Source organism: Stegostoma tigrinum, chromosome 1 (assembly GCF_030684315.1).
Source record: "Stegostoma tigrinum isolate sSteTig4 chromosome 1, sSteTig4.hap1, whole genome shotgun sequence".
Classification (NCBI taxonomy): domain Eukaryota; kingdom Metazoa; phylum Chordata; class Chondrichthyes; order Orectolobiformes; family Stegostomatidae; genus Stegostoma; species Stegostoma tigrinum.
The window spans coordinates 88,452,501-88,469,659 of NC_081354.1; the positions used below are offsets into that span (position 1 = coordinate 88,452,501).

The window sequence follows — 17,159 nt, forward strand, 5'->3', positions numbered from 1 at the left end:
GAAGGGGCAGAATCACACTGGCAGGACAGGGTTGCAAAATCCGTAGAGGCACGTCAGATCCCTTAAAGGTGCTAACGTGAGCCGAAAGCCACACTGGTCAGGAAACTAAGGCCACACAGTGTGGGAGAATGTCTGAAGAAAATATGTAAAAGATTTTTCAAGAGAGAAGACTGTTTCAGCAAGGCTCAGTGCAAGCTGGAAGAACAGTATCTCGTTTTCTGCTTGAGGACTCTGCAGTCTTCAAGATTCAGTATCAAGTTCGCTAATTTTTGAGCAGGAGCACTTCCTTCATTGTCCTTTACCCTCACCCAAACCAGTGGTTCGGTCATGACATGGATTGCGTTTAGCACAGCACATCTATGTTAATGTACTCTTTGTGCCTATTATCAGGTTTTCTCATTCCCTGGCTTACTATCAGCCAACCTTTATCTGCATAAGGGATAACAGGAACTTCTGAAGAAGGGTCTAGACCCGAAACGTCAGCCTTCCTGCTCCTCTGATGCTGCTTGGCCTGCTGTGTTCATCCAGCTCTACACCTTGTCATCTCTTTACCTGCATAACTTCCCTTCTCTTGTTCTGGGCTCCATCTACAACTACCGTTTCACTCCTTTCCATGCTCCCTCCATAAACACCACATAAACACCACCTTTTCCCAGCTACTTTAGGTTCTGAACAAGGGTCACTAGGCTTGAAACTTTAACTCTGTTTTTCGTCCTCAGGTGCTGCCAAATCTGCTGAGTTTCTCCAGCAATTTCTATTTTTGTTTTAGATTTCCAGCATCTGCAGTTCTTTGTGTAATTCGTGAACCAGTAAATACGGTTTTCTTTGAGAGCCTGGAATAATTTATCAGGTGTAATTCAACTGACTATATCAATTTGGGATTTATGCAGGTTAAACTTCAAACAGGGGCTGCACAGTGGCTCAGTGGTTAGCACTGCTGTCTCAATGCCAAGTTCTTTGATCTATCGCTTAACCTATCTCTATCCCTCTGTGTTATTCTCACTATTTGAAGCAGCACTGTGGCTCAGCGCTGCCTCACAGTGCCAGGAACCCGGGTTGGATTCCAGAGTCAGGCGACTGTCTGTGTGAAGTTTGCACATTCTCCCAATGTCAGCGTGGGCTTCCTCTAGGTGCTCCAGTTTCTTCACACAGCCCAAAGATGTGCAGGATATGTGGATTAACCATGGTAAATGTGGGGTTAGGGGGATAGGGTGCGGGGGATGGGTCTGGATGAGATACTTTTCAGTGGGTCAGTATGGAATCAGTGAGCCAAAAGGCCCGCTTCCACACTACAGGGATTCTGTGTTTCAAAATGAAAGGGAAGTGCAGCTAAGATTAGTACAAGTAGGAGTAAGTTGGAAAAGGGCAGACTTCAGACTTCACCTATAAGTTGAACGGGAGTAGGTTAATTGGGGATAACAAAGTGTGAAGCTGGATGAACACAGCAGGCCAACCAGCATCTCAGGAGCACAAAAGCTGATGTTTCGGGCCTAGACCCTTCATCAGAGAGGGGGATGAGGAGAGGGTTCTGGAATAAATAGGGAGAGAGGGGGAGAAGGACCGAAGATGGAGAGAAAAGAAGGTAGGTGGAGAGGAGAGTATAGGTGGGGAGGTAGGGAGGGGATAGGTCAGTCCAGGGAAGACAGACAGGTCAAGGAGGTGGGATGCGGTTAGTAGGTAGGAAATGGAGGTGCGGCTTGAGGTGGGAGGAAGGAATGGGTGAGAGGAACAACAGGTTAGGGAGGCGGAGACAGGCTGGGCTGGTTTTGGGATGCAGTGGGGGCAGGGGACGAACTGAAACCAGCCCTAACCTGTTCTTCCTTTCACCCATCCCTTCCTCCCACCTCAAGCCGCACCTCCATTTCCTACCTACTAACCTCATCCCGCTTCCTTGACCTGTCCGTCTTCCCTGGGCTGACCTATCCCCTCCCTACCTCCCTACCCATAATCTCCTCTCCAGCTATCTTCTTTTCTCTCCATCTACGGTCCGCCTCCCCCTCTCTCCCTATTTATTCCAGAACCCTCTCCCCATCCCCCTCTCTGATGAAGGGTCTAGGCCCAAAACGTCAGCTTTTGTGCTCCTGAGATGCTGCTTGGCCTGCTGTGTTCATCCAGCTACTCACTTTGTTATCTTGGATTCTCCAGCATCTGCAGGTCCCATTATCACTAGGTTAATTGGAAATGTGTTTTGGTTGATAAAACAGTGAATAAATAATTGTAAACTCAAAAGAAATGAATGGGGTGCAAATTAGACACGTATTCATGAGAAATAAATATGTTATCTAAAGGTACAATACCCTGGATAACTATGTATATTCGGAATAAAATAACAAAGAAAAGGAGGAATATAATAGAAATCAGAAATCAGGTAGAGTATCTCAAATGCAGGAGAGGAGAAGCCGGAATAATAAATATTAACTGGAAGCATAAGGAAAGGATGGCAGGCAGTGATGAAACAAACAGTAAAATGTTCTTCAAATATATTAATAGTGAAAGGGGTTACTGAAAAACAGAATGGGGCACACATGGAGCAAGCAGTTAAGCTGCTGAGTGGAGCAAAGGATAGGGTAGAGGTATTCAATGAATATTTGGCTTCTGTCATTCCCAAATTAGAAGATGGTGACAACAGCCCAGTTGAAAATGTTTAATTTAGATAAACATGAGGTATTGCATTTTGGCAAGACAAACCAGGGCAGGGCTTATACAGTTATGGCATGGCCCTGGGCAGTGTTGTCGAACAGAGAGACTTAGGGGTGGAGTTACATAATTTCTTGCAAGTGTGTCACAGGTAGACAGGGTGGTTAAGAAAGTGTTTGGCACACTTGCCTTCATTGTATAATGATGGTATAACCATGTATCTTGAAAATGTCAAGTTCAATACTTGGTCCATGTCCATAGGTGACACAGCATAATGAAAATGGCATTACTTTATGCCCGAACAAGGGTAGCTGAAGGGGTTCAATCAGTTTCAGTTAATTAAGAATTACGAAAGTTAATTTTCCGTCAGAAATACTTTTAGTTAAAGTACATTAAACTAAGCTGAAGAACCACAGGTATACAGAAACAGGACAAAGGACAGGCTACTCTATCAGCAAAGTTAAAGACGACTTTGGGTAAAATATAAATAATGCCTACTGTGCAAAATTAATAAATTAACGCCTGGACATCTGGTCAACATATGGTGTGAGCTGATCAGATCGGAATTTAATACTTGGCTTGTTCATTAAAAGCTGTAAAATATGGATCTTTGCAGAGTTGATTTATAGTGATAAGGCTGACTCTCCCTGTGATCACTCAAATAGATGACCATTCTGAAGAATGGTCCCGACCTGAAACGTTAACTTTCAAATCCCTCTGATACTGCCTGGCCTGCTGTGTTCCTCCAGCCTCACAATGTGTTGTCTCTGACTCCAACATCTGCAGCTCTTGCTATCTCCTAGATGATCATTATCCTGTTTCAGAGTCTCCTGGTAGTTTGTCAAGTTGACGAACAACAGGCCTCAATGAGTTTTCTCAAATTTCAAATAAGCCTCCAGATATATCTTTAAACTTAAAATAATGCTTTGGGTTATACTAGAATATTTCTTCAAATTAGATTTCATTTCAGTTGCTCCTCAATGCTAATTTCTATCAGCACTTCTCTTATGAGCATTCATTGACATGCAGTCATAGGTGATCAACTGGGCTGAAATTTGATCACAGCTGGCATTAATTTTAAAAAACTAGGTAAAGCATATTCCTTTTTGTTGCATGCTGCATTTCATTCATTTTCATGGAATTGGTGTTGCAGTTAATTATAAAATGTAATTATAGCCAAAATAAACAAGACTTGGTCAAACAAAAACCTTCTATTAGGTTATACCTCACCTGATTTCTCTTTTCTGGAGGGAGAGTAGGATCACCATCCTGCGGAATTAAAAAAAGACTGATATAAATGCAATATCTACTGACTACCATTGTAATAATTTTCAAAAACTATTTTTTAAAAATTTTCTTTATAGCCGAACCTCATTCCATTTGACAAAATAATCAAAATAGAGAGTGATACTTGCTGTCTCTTAATAGATTCCACAAACACAATTAACGTGATAAGATGGCATAATAAACTTCAATTTATTACCAATAGGTATTCCCACCACATAAAGGAATAGGGTCAGGTACTTCACAATAAGCTGGAGGAGAAAATCCTACATAAAGCAACAATCCAACCTGAGCGCTTCTTATGTGCTACCAGGCAGAGGTTTTCTGAGTGACATCTTTAAATGGAAGTCTTGGAAGAAACTTTCTCCAGAATACAACAATTAAGTAGAACAGGTCAATTAGAATAATCTATAAAACTGCATTGCATCAGAGAAACATTACGGTCCCACCCAAACAAATAGTTTAAACTGTGAAGAACTGGTTAAGTCAAGTTGTTTCATTTTGAAATGATACATAATTGCAGTACAGTGTGACCACTGGAATTTTTTCCCCAGTCTCGACCTGAGACTTTATGGGACCTTTTATGGTACATTGGGTAGTGTCCCTATCTCTGAGCCTGGAGGGTCCAGAGTAGAGTGTCATCCGAGGACTTTATGGCCAAGGACGGTACATTGATAATATAGCCAGCAGGCTGGATAAACTTGAAAAATTTCCAATACAGACAGGCAGTAATAGCAGGATATATGATTTATTTGCCGTGTGATGGAATGAAGATTTCAGCCCTCACCAACAGTATCCATATCACCATGCGTCATACAGTGTAATAGAGTCTTACAGCGCAGAAGAGGCCCTTCAGCCCATCAAATCTGCCCCTCTCGATACTAATTCCACTTTCCAGTATTAGGCCCACAGCCTTGAACATTTCAAATGCTTGTCCAAGTATTTTTAAAAGGTTGTAAGGTTCACACCTCAATTATCCTCCAAAGGCAATGCATTCCAGATCTCACGACTCTCTCTGGGTGAAAAGATCTTCCTCAAACCCTCCCATCCTTAAATTTAACTTTATTCCCTCCTGTCATTGAGCCTTCAACTAGAGGAAACAGCCACCTTCTACCCACACTGTCCATGTATCTCATAGTTGTATACATCTCAAACAGGCTCCCCCCACCTCAGCGTTAAAGAAAACTGAAATAACTCCACAAAGGTCTGTAAACTGTCGCTATGTCACCCGCTTTTTACACATAGACAGTCCTTGACTATCGTACTGCGTCATTCAGAATCAGGTACAGATTGTCAGTATCTTTGATAGTCATCCTTTTTATGTGTCAGCCGGGGTCCCAATTTGGACCAGATTAACAGCCCCACTCAGGGAACTTGTATTCTGTGAGGTCCAGTTGGCCGACCTCATCACAGTCACTACAGGAACAATTTGAACCTATCCGGTCTCTCTTCCTAGCTAAAATGGTCCATCCCAGGCAACATCCCGGTGTATCTCCTCTGCACCCTCTCCAATGCAATCACATCCTTCCCAGAGCATGGTGAGCAGAACTGCATGTGTTACTCCATCTGTGGCCTAACCAAAGTTTTGTACAGCTGCAACATAATTTCCATGCTCTTATAATCTATGCCATGACTGATACATGCAAGTGGCTTATGTGTCTTCTTGACCAGCCCATTAACATGTTCTGCAACCTTCAGGGGTCTGTGGAGAAGCACCTCAAGATCCCGCAGTTTCCTGGTGTCCTGCCTTCACTGAGTACTCCCTTGTCTCGTTACTTCTTATGTGCGTCACCTCATACTTTTCAGAGTTAAATTCCATCTGCTGCTGATCTGACCAATTCATGTATATCCTCACTTAGATGTTGTCTGAGATGGGGCATTTCAGCTATGAAGAGATGCTGGAGAGGCTCAGGTTGTTTTCTTTAGATCAGAAAAGGGTTGGGTAAGGGAGGGGGAATGACCTGATTGAGGTGTATTAGTTGATGAGAGACATGGACATTGCGGATAGAAAGCAGCTGTTCCCCTTAGTTGAAGGGTCAATAACAAAGGAAGCATAATTTTAAGGTGAAAGGCAGGAGTTTAGAATGGATTTAAAGAATTATTTTCATATCCCGAGAGCAGTAGAAATCTGGAATGGACTGCCTGGGATGGAAGTTGAGGTGAGAAACCTCACAACCTTTAAAACGTACTTGGATGAACACTTGAAATAGCACAGCATTCGAGACTGCGGCTAAGTATTGGAAAGTGAGCCTCGTGTAAGATTTAGAGTATTTTTTCTTGGCTCAAATTTGATGGCCTGAAGGGCCTCTTCTGCACTGTATGTTTCTAACTTGGACCAAAGTTACCACTGGCACATTATTAAATTTGCTCTGTTCTACATAAACATGTTTGCAGCTTTGAATGCAAAAAGCTGAAGAGCCCTCTTCACCGTTTCCTTGGTCTTGCTAATGGAGAGCTAAAAGTAGAAAAGAAAGAAAACTGGGCAATGGGTTTTAAGCAACTTCTAATGTGGAGAGAATCACCAAAGCTTACACATTAATCACAAGGTAAGACAGGACGTTCATCCAAATGTAAGCAAATTTTAATTGAAAGATACTTTGCTGCTTGTATAATCCCTCTGCACCTCAAGCACACTTTAATTTCATGGCACCGTGCAGCAGATTTTCTATTTTTATGTTTTTGGAAAACAAATATATCTCATTGAATCCTATCAGGAAATTGTGCATTCTCAGCCTGATAGTCTTTCCAATAATTTTGGGTTCTAGGTGTGTATTTATTTGCTATGCCAATAGCCAAAATGTCAAAAGCTTCTCTGAAAATAATTCCTTAATAAGAATTTGTGCGTAAAGATCAATAATGATCTCTTTTTCATATAGTCATATTTATTCTAATTAAATATACTTACAGCTAAAGCAAATACTTTAAAATATATATTTCTAATAATTTCTACTTACATACTGTGTTGAACAAAGTAAATTGTCCCAAAATATTTCACAGGAACTTTAACAAAAAAAATGATAATGAGCAACATGAGGAGAGAAGGCAGATGACTGAACACTTGATCGAAGAGATAGGAGGAGAGAGAGGAAGAGAGGTAGGGAGGCAGAAAGATTTAGGGAGGAAATTGCAGAAAGTGGCATGTTGGCAAATGAAGGCACAGCATCCAAAGGAGAAACTGAAATCAGTGATGCTCAAGAGGTCAGAATTAAAGGAATGCACTTAGTTCAGCTGGTATGGAGCTGGAGGAGATTGCAGTAATACAGTGGGATAATGTCATGGAAGGATTTGAAAATGAGAATGAGCACATCAAAACACAATTCACTGTAGCAAGAAGCTTATCCTGCAATGACAAAGGTACAAATTTGTGGAGGAGGCGTAAATGCCAGTTAATGGCAAATAGGGCTGTAGAATTGTCAAGTAACTTAAATTCCCAACCCTTGAAAAGTATAAAAAGTAAACCTCCCTCTGTCAGGGAGAGTTGACAAAAAAAATCTCTTCTGTTTGTCAACATAACACAAGTGGTATGTCTCTCTCTTCTCCCTTCAGCTTTCATCATATTAAATGCGGTTGTTACAATGCTGGTTGATCAGCTTTGTGCCTGCTATCATTTTTGGCTTTATTGGAATTTATTTGTAACCAATTGTCGTTCCTACTGCTAACTATTCCTACTTTTCCAGACAGGGCTGACATTGATACATACTAATATATAGCAATGTCTGGTTTCTTTCGTAGCCAACAAGTTCTAGAGTGGGATAACAAGGTGTAGACCTGGATGAACACAGCAAGCCAGGCAGCATCAGAGGAGTGGGAAAGCTGATGTTTCAGGTCTGGACCCTTCTTCAGAAATGGGGGAGGGGAAGGGGACTCTGCGATGAATAGAGAGAGGGGCAGGCAACGTTGGAGAGTGGATAGAGGAGCAGATAGGTGGAGAGAAGGCAGACAGGTCAAGGAGGCAGGGATGGAGCCAGTAAAGGTGAGTGTAGGTAGGGAGTTGAGATGAGGGTTGGTCAGTTGGGAGGGAGAGGTGGGTCGGTGGGAGGGAAGATGGACAGGTCAAGGAGGCAGGGATGAGGCTAGTAGGTAGGAAATGGGGATGGGGTTGTTCAGTGAGGTGGGAATAAAGGCGGACAGGTCAAGGAGGCAGGGGCAAGCTGTGCTGGTCTTGGGAGAATGTAAGTTGGTCATTGCAGAATGTGAGTTGGCATTACAATAGCCTAATGGCCATAAAGGGCCATGAAGGTTGTAGGAGCATGAGGTGACAGACTTGGTATGCAGGCCAGAAAAGCAGTCATGGGAGCTGCATGGAGGTATTTGTTGGCATGGAAGGTATGGGGGAGGGAAATTAGTTGGTATTAACTTGACATAATAACTCGAAGGGATTATGGAGTAGATGGGTGAACATGAGTTGGCATTAAATTTGTATGGAAGCTACAAGGAATGATGGGGTTTGGTTGGGGACAGGGGTTGTCATAGGGGGCATAAGAAGTCATGAGAAGTGATGGGGACATGAGTTGGTACGGATGGTGAATCAGAATGTGTAGGGATGATGAGGGATAAAAGCTGGAGGAGTTAATATTTAACAAAACAACTGAGGCTTTCATAAGAGCTATTTTGGGGTTAGAAACTGGGGGAAGTGTTCAAGTGAGCGTGGCATGATGCCTGTTTTAAAGATTCAATCAGAGTGATGTAGGACAAATAAATTTGAAAGGTAACAACAAACGTAAAAACTTTGAAGCGGAAAGGGAGGTTTGAGGTACAGACCAAAGCAGACGAAGGGGTCAGAGTGAGAAGCTGCAAAGGTTTTAATAGTGACTTTGGCATTAGATGGAGGTGAGGCTATGGCAGAACAAATCAGTAGCTGCAGACAAAGTGTGAAGGACCAGGGTAAGACAATTGATATTTTATTTGAATTGGGACACAATTTTGTAAAATCCCCTGGCAAAATCTGAGTTGAATTGGGAATGGGATTGAAGAGCATGTAGGTTGATTGCAACACAAGGATGTAATCAGAGAAGGCCTTATCTGTGTTTCACATGATGGGAGTAGCAGAGCCATTTGAGATGTCAACTTTCATTGAACCATAGAACATCACAGAATCATCACAGAACCCCTAGAGTGTGGAAACAGGCCCTTCGGCCCAACAAGTCTACACCGACCCTTGCAGCATCTCATGTAGATCCATCCCCCATAACCCCCCTAACCTACACATCCCTGAACATTACTGGGCAATTTAGCATGGCCAATCCACTTAGCCTGCACATCTTTTGAGTGTGAGAGGAAACTGGAGCACCTGGAGGGAACCCAAGCAGACATAAGGAGAATGTGCAAACTCCACACGGACAGTCGTCCAAGGGTGGGATCAAACCCGGGTCCCTGGTGCTGTAAGGCTGCAGTGCTAACCAATGGGACACCATGCCACCCAAACTTTAAATGGCCAAAGCTAATTCTGGGAACTTGCCATGGAGATGGGGATTAAGGAAGAATATTGTGCATTAATTTAGAGAAAAAAACCATGATGAAGTGAGACAGAGTTTGAAACCACCAAGGATGAGAAATGCATAGACTCAGAAGGAACATGGTGAAGATATCTCAAAAAGAATGTTTCTCTAATCATAATTGCATGGTTAGTAAAGAAGGAGCTTCAATAATATGATAAGAGTTGAACAATGTGATTGCACAAAGAAGCATGCTGCATGCATTCAGATATGGAACCTTAAACTTATAAAAATAATTTTTCAAATCTATGGTCTTATCTGATGATGTACTCTTCCATTTGTATTTCTGTCACTTCCTATTGCACTCTGATGATCAATAGCTAAATAGCTGCCCTGCCCTACTACTTTGTTGTTTCCTTTTACTTGCTATCTCTCAACTTTTTAGTTTCAAGCCCTCTGCGATACCGTTGTTATACGATTCTAGAACCAGGTGTCACATTTTAAGGGTAAAGGTAGACCATTTAGGACTGAGATGAGGAGAAATTTCTTCATTCAGACAGTGCTGTGCCTTAAAAATACTCTTCCACTGAAGCAGTTGAGAAAAGAAACATTGAACATTTTCACGAAGGAGACAGATATGGTTCTTAGGCATAAAGAAATCAAAGGTTATGTGGAGTAAGCAGGAACAGAATCCTGAGTTGGATGATCACCACGAACGTACTGAATGGTACAGGAGACTCAAAGGGCCAAATGGCCTATTTCTGTTCCTATTTTCGATATTTTTAATGATTATCCAGAACATGGAACCAGCACAGTTGAGATGTACGTCATTCAATTTGGACAGCTCCCAGTCTCAGCAGCACAGCTTTGAGTGTCCCAGGAATTGCAAACCATTTCCTGACACTACCTTTGAGGCACAGATTCATCTTTCTAACACTATTGAAGCCTGTGAGCATTTACTTGTGGCTAAGAGAATGACAAGCAGTCCAGCTTATTTCTGTTTCTTTAAAATGGGGTTGTTTGACTTAGTCATTGGGGTTGATTCATGCAGCTATACAGCATGGAAACACCCTTTGGTCCAATTCGTCTGTGCTGACCAGATATCCTAAATTGATTTAGTCCCTTTTGCCAGTATTTTGCACTTATCCCTCTAAATCCTTCCTCTTTGTGTACCCATCCAGATGCCTTTTATATGTTGTGATTGTACCTGCTTCCATCACCTCCTCTGGCAGCTTATTCCATACACGCACCACCCTCTGGGTGAAAACATTGCCCCTCAACTCCCTTTCCTGTCACACAAACTTATGACCCCTGGTTTTGGACTCCCCTACCCTGGGAAAAAGAGCTTGGCTATTCACCCTATCCATGCCCCTCTTGATTTTATAAACCTCTATGCGAACACTCCTCAGCCATCAATGCTGACTCACAACAATGTCCCAGCCTATTCAACGTCTCCTTATAGCTCAAACCCCCCCAATCCTTGTAAATCTTTTCTGAATCCTTTCAAGTCTACCAACATCTTCCCTAAAGCAGCAAGGCCATAATTGAACACAGTGTTCTAGAAGAGGCCTCACAATATCCTGTACAACTGCACGAGTTCCCAACTCCTATACTCAATGCACTGACTCTTAAAGGCAACTGTGCCAAATGTCCTCTTCACTGCCCTGTCTATCTGCAACTCTACTTTCAAGGAACTATGCATCTTCATGTCTACATATCTTTTTTTGGCAACACTGCCCAGAGCCCTACTATTAACTGCATAAATCTTACCCTGGTTTGCCTAAACAAAATGCAACACCTCACATTTATCTAAATTAAACTCCATCTGCCACTTCTCAATCCATTGGCCCATCTGTTCAAGGTCCCATTGTACTCTGAGATAATCTTCTTCACTGTCCACTACTATCACCAATTTTGGTGTCATCTTAAAACTTACTAACCATGCCTCATTATTCACATCCAAATCACTTATATAAATGATGAAAAGCAGAGGACCCAGCACCAAACTTTGTGGCACACCACTGGTCACAGGCTTCTAATATAAAAAACAACCCTCTACCACCATCCTTCAAGTTAATTTTGTATACAAACGGCTTGCACCCCCTGTATAACATGTGGACTAACCTCGTTAACCTGTCTACCATGCGGATTCTTGTTGAATGCCTTGCTAAATTCCATTCAGACAATGTCTACTGTTCCGCCTTCATGAATCTTCTTTGTAACCTCTCCAAAAAACATAGCTAAATTAGTGAGAAACAGTTTCCCATGCACAAAGCCATGCTGACAATTCTTAGGTAGCCCTTGCCTTTCCAAATGTGTATAAATCCTGTTCGTCAGAAACCCCTCCAACAACTTACCCACTGACGTCATGCTCACAAGTCCATAGTTCCCTGGCTTTTCCTTACCACCTTTCTTAAATAATGGCACTACATTAGCCAACCTCCACTCTGCCAGAACATCATGTATGGCTGTCAATGATATAAATATCTCAGCAAGAGGCCTAGCAATCTTTTCCTTAGCTTCCCACAAAGTTCTGATATACACCTGATCAGGCATTTCTGTTTTTAAGACCTCTAGCACTTCATCTTCTGAATTATAGACATTTTTCAAGACATTTCTATTTATTTCCCAAGTTCCCTATCTTCTACGTCTTTCTCCACATATTTTTTGGTTGAATACTTGAAAAAGCCCACAGTTACAGCTTCATGACAATAGTTAATACGTTCAGTTTGATCATGACAATGATGCCAACATTTTGTTGCAGGCAGTAATGTTTGATTTACAAATTAAATCTGTAGGTAAATGAATTGGCTACTTTCTTAACAATATAAAAAAACTGATTATATCAGGCAACTATCATACTTTTCCCCTGCTTCCAAGTGCTTTCCTATCATTTTCTGGACAAAAGTTGTCTTTTGTAATGTGCAGCACTTTTCACAATCACCAGATGTCTCAAAGGATTTGGCTTATTTTGGTGACCTACAAATGCAGAGCTGTCTCCTGACCCAGTACGTAAACTGGCAGGACCAGTGACGTCCACACGGCTACCTACATCAAAAATGACGCAGGCTAAATCCAACAAGAAAGAATGACACAATGAACTGGAAATTGCAAGCAATGCTATAATCAAAAACACATTTCTTTTTAAATTGAATATAGTATCATTGATATAGATGGGATATGTCATATTTCATGTATTATTAGTAACAGTATAACAAGCATGGATTCAGTTTCCTTGAAAAAAATAGACCATACGTTTAGTTAACAGCTCTCAACTTGTAATTTCCACCAACCATGGATGCAACCAGTCTCTAGCTTGTTTCTGCCAGTCTATATGTTCGTTTGGTCATTGGTTTTATCCTTCAGCTCATAAACATATACAACTCTTAAAGCAATAAAACAAGCGTTTTTAATAATTACTGCATGAGATTCCTAAGATAATTATTATAACATTTGCTGTAATTGTTACGTGCCAAAAAGCAGAGCTTTACTTTTTTTTTCTTCTTTTTAATTTAAATCAGTCATGGAATGTGGGGTGTCACTGGCTGGCCAGCATTTATTGCCCAACCCTAGTTGCCCTTTGGAAAGTGGTGGTGAGCTGCCTTCTTGAAGTACTGCATTCCATGTGTTGCAGGTAGATCTACAATGTCAATGGGGTGGGAATTCCAGGATTTTGACCCAACACAGAAAGAATAGTGATATATGTTTCCAAATCAGGATGGTGGAGAGGCAAATGCAGATAGTGGTTTTCCCATATATATGCTGCCTTTGTCCTTCTAGATGGTAGCTGCTGTCCAAGGATCTTTGGTGAATTTCTGCAGTTCACCACGAAGGTCACATACACTGCTGCTCCCAAGCGTCATGGTTGGAGGGTATGCATATTTGTGGAAGTGATGCCAATCAAGTGGGCTGCTTTGTCCTGGATGATTTCAAGTCTCGAGTTGCTGGCACTGCACTCATTCAGGCAAGTGTGGAGTATTCCATCATATTCCTACTGTTTGGATGGTGGATAGGCTTTGGAGAGTCAAGAGGTGAATTACTCCCTCGATTATGAGTAATTAGTAATTACTCCAAGCCTCTAACATGTTTTTGTAGCCATTATATTTCTGTGGCTAGTCCAGTTCAATTTCTGGTCAATGGTGACCACAGGGTGCTGACAGTGGGGCTTTCAGCGATGGAAACATCATAGAACATCAAGTCACGATAGCTCGAATGTCTCTTATTGAAGATGGCAATTGCCTGGCATTTGTGTAGCGTAAATGTTACTTGTCACTTTTTAGTCCAAGCCTGGATATTGTCCAGTTCTTGTTGCATTTGAACAGGGACTGCTTCAGTATCTGACAAGTCGCAAATGATGCTGACCATTGTGCAATTATCAGTAAACATCCCACTTCTGACCTCATGATGAAGGGAAGGTCATTGAAGAAGAAAGTAAAGAAGAATTAGAACACTACCCAGAGGAATTCCTGCAAGGATGTCCTGCGGATGAGAAGACTGGCCTCCACCAACCACAACCATCTTCTTTTGTGTCGGTTATCAATCAAACCAGTGGAAAACTTTCCCCCGATTCCCAAAACTCTGGTTTTGCTGGGTTCCATAAGTCCACACTGTCGAATGCAGCCCTGATGTCAAGGGCTGTCACTCTCACCTCACCTCTGGAACTCAGCTCTTTTGTCCATGTTTGAACCAAGGCTGTAATGAGGTCAGGAAATGGGTGGCCCTGGCAGAACCCAAACTAGGCATCACTGTGCAGGTGCCACTTGATAGCACTGTTGATGACACACTCCAGCACATTACTGATGATCAGGAGTTAGGTGATGGAGTAGTAATTGACCGGATTAGACTTGATTTTTATGTACAGGACACACCTGTGAAATTTTTCACATTGCTACACAGATGCCTGTGTTGTCACCATATTGGAACGCCTGGAGTACAAGTCTTCAGGACTACTGCCAGAATGATGTCAGGACGCATAATCTTTGCACTACCCAATGACTCCAATTGTTTCTTGATATTGTGCTGAATGAATCGAACTGGATCCTATGACACTGGGGATGAGATGAATCATCCATTTGGCACTTCCAGTTGAAAATTATTGCTTCAGCCTTTTTTTTGCATATTTGTGTTGGGCTTCCCATCGTTGAGGATGGGGATATTTGTCAAGCCTCCTCCTCCACTGAGTTGTTTAATTGTCCACCACCATTCACAATTGAATGTGGTAGGGCTGCAGAGCTTAAATCTGATCTGTTGGTTGTGGGACCACTTAGTTCTGTTTATCACTTGCTGCTTATGCTGTATTGCATGCAAGTCGTCCTCTTTGGTGGCTTCACCAGGCCAACTCCTCATTTTTAGATATGCCTTGTGCAGCTCCTGGCATGCCCTCCTGCACTCTCTATTGATCCAAGATTGATCCCCGAGCTTGATGTTAATGGCTGAGTGAGCGATATGACAGGCCTAAAGTCAAAAATTGTATTTGAGTACAAGTCTGTTACTGTTGATGAGCCACAGCACCTCATGGATCCCAGTCTGGAGATGTTAGATCTATTTGAAGTCTGTCCCATTTGGCATGGTGATAAAACCACACAACATGATGTCAAGTATTCCCAGTATTCCCAAGAACTTTGTCTCCACAAAGACTGTACACTGCTCACTCTTGCCAATTGTGTCATGGATTATTGCATCTGTGGCAGGCAGATTGGCAGGGGTGAGGACAATCTAATACAGACCTAGCAATATCTTTTTGGGCCCAACTGGCTTGATGAAAAGTTCTGCTGCTGAGCTACTCTTGGTGATGGACAGTGAAGTCCCCCATCTCGTGTATATTCGCCATTTTTAATACTTTATCCCAGTGCTATTGAACATGGAGAAGCAGTGATTCATTAGATGAGGGAGGATGGTACATAGTAATCGGCAGGAGATTTCCTTGCTCAAGTTTGATCCAATGCTATGAGACTTCCTAGAGTCAGGAATCAATCTTGAGGATTCTCACGGCACTCCCCCTGGCTCAAAACCACTTAACTTCCACTTTCTGCGCTATAGGAATTCTGTGATTCCATTCCTAGAGGGTATTAGTGAACCAGATGGGGTTTTCTGACAATTGGCAATGATTTCACGGCCATCATCAGACTTAAAACCAAAATATTACTGAATTCAAATTCTACCATCCTTTGTGGTGTGATTCAAACCTGGGTGCTCAGAATTTACTGGGTTTCCACATTAATAGTCCAGTGATAATCCAAGTAGTTTTCCTACAATGTGATAGTTGTGTTTTTGCGTGACCTTCGGCTTTAGAAAATTGTGAAAGGGAAATCGCTACAGAAAATCACTATACCTGTACAGTAGAAAATTCACATTTTCCAAACAGTGTCCATTATTCATCAATCGCGCTACAGCCAACTTGCATTAACAAAACACGCGTTATAACAGAACTACCTGTACCATTATGCCATTGCCTCTCCGTTTTGGTTATAGTCTGAGTCCAGAAAGTTATTTGACAACTTAAATAGGCAATATGCTGTTGTCTTCTCTGTGGAGTGTATGAATAGGGCGGCTTTCACAGTGTCTAACCAATGCTATAAGTATGAGAAGGATAGCAAGCAATGACTCGAGCAAGAAGCAGAGAGTCAGAGTGAGAGGCAGACGTAGCTCACAAGATGGGCAGCAAGTGATCAGTGAAAGCTCAGGAGGAGGGATGGCAAGCGGTAAGCAACACGGAAGTGGGTGGTGAATGGGGGCTAGTGGAAGTCAGTGACCAGAAGGTAGCAGGTGAGCAGTCGGTAGGACGCGGTGAGTGGGCAGCAAGTTGGAAGGCAACTAATGGGCAGCAATGAGGGCTTGAGAGAAGGGCAGACAGAATGGGGCAGCTACTAGTGAGTATTGCTAACACGTATTGTTGACACAGTGAGAACATCAGTTGGTAAGAGAAAATGAGCTCACACTGGAGAATAGAGTGGGCACCAAATGCACTCTTCTCTAACAATTTTCTAACCCTGATTTTGAGACTGTTTGGTCTCAAAAACGGTGTTCAAAATGCTTGGGAGTGGTGAGCAAATTCGCCCTCAAAATGTCACAAATAGCCCAGAAGATATGACAAAAAATTCAAAACATTGGAAGAAAAGTCATCCCTTTTTTTTTATTTGGAGGAACAGCAAGTATGGGTGAAGCAGAACCTATGGGGACCATTCCTCCAGTTACAGATTCTTTCACATGCTGGCTGCTCCAGCCCCTTCAAAGACACATTCCTCCAGAGGTTCCACTCTCGCTGCTCCACCAGGGATAGAATTTATAATTGTATGAGCAGCAAGGCCAGAATGAAGGGAACTTAAGAGGGGTAGTTAATCTGCTGCCGTCACGGAGGTAATTTGGCTGGAAGTGACCCATCAGCTCAAACAGCTGTTACAGCTGCTAGACAATAGTAAAACTGAAGTTACCAGAAACCCAATGATTGGGGATAAAGTACAATTCACATCACTCCATGAATAGCGAATTGTGACCATTGTGAGAAAAAGGTTCCTCTGAACACAGTTCTCATTTTCCCACCTCCACTAATAAGCAAAAGTTCCCAAAAATGAAAGCTGACTTCACAATTTTTATCTGAATAAAATTTTCCTACCAATGCTGCATCACTGTGTTGTCTTGTTTTCAATGTAAATCAACTAACAAAATCTTAGGTTACCATTGACCAGAAGTTGAACTGGATTCGCCGTTTTTTATTTTAATTCATTCACGGGATGATGCTAGAATTTAATGCCCATCGCTAACTGCCCAGATGCAAGTGAAGAGTCAACCACATTGCTGTGGATC

The 17,159-nt window shown here is 42.2% G+C and overlaps 1 protein-coding gene across 4 annotated transcripts in view; it reads right to left on the minus strand.

Moving 5' to 3' along the window:
* The window catches only part of ccdc149a (coiled-coil domain containing 149a), a 129,287-nt gene that overhangs the window by 78,686 nt on the left and 33,442 nt on the right, over positions 1-17,159 (minus strand). For all 4 annotated transcript variants that reach the window (XM_048538463.2, XM_048538454.2, XM_048538448.2 and 1 more), the window contains exon 3: positions 3,868-3,906. In XM_048538463.2, the coding sequence (XP_048394420.1) occupies positions 3,868-3,906 (39 nt within the window). The remainder of the gene's footprint in view (positions 1-3,867; positions 3,907-17,159) is intronic.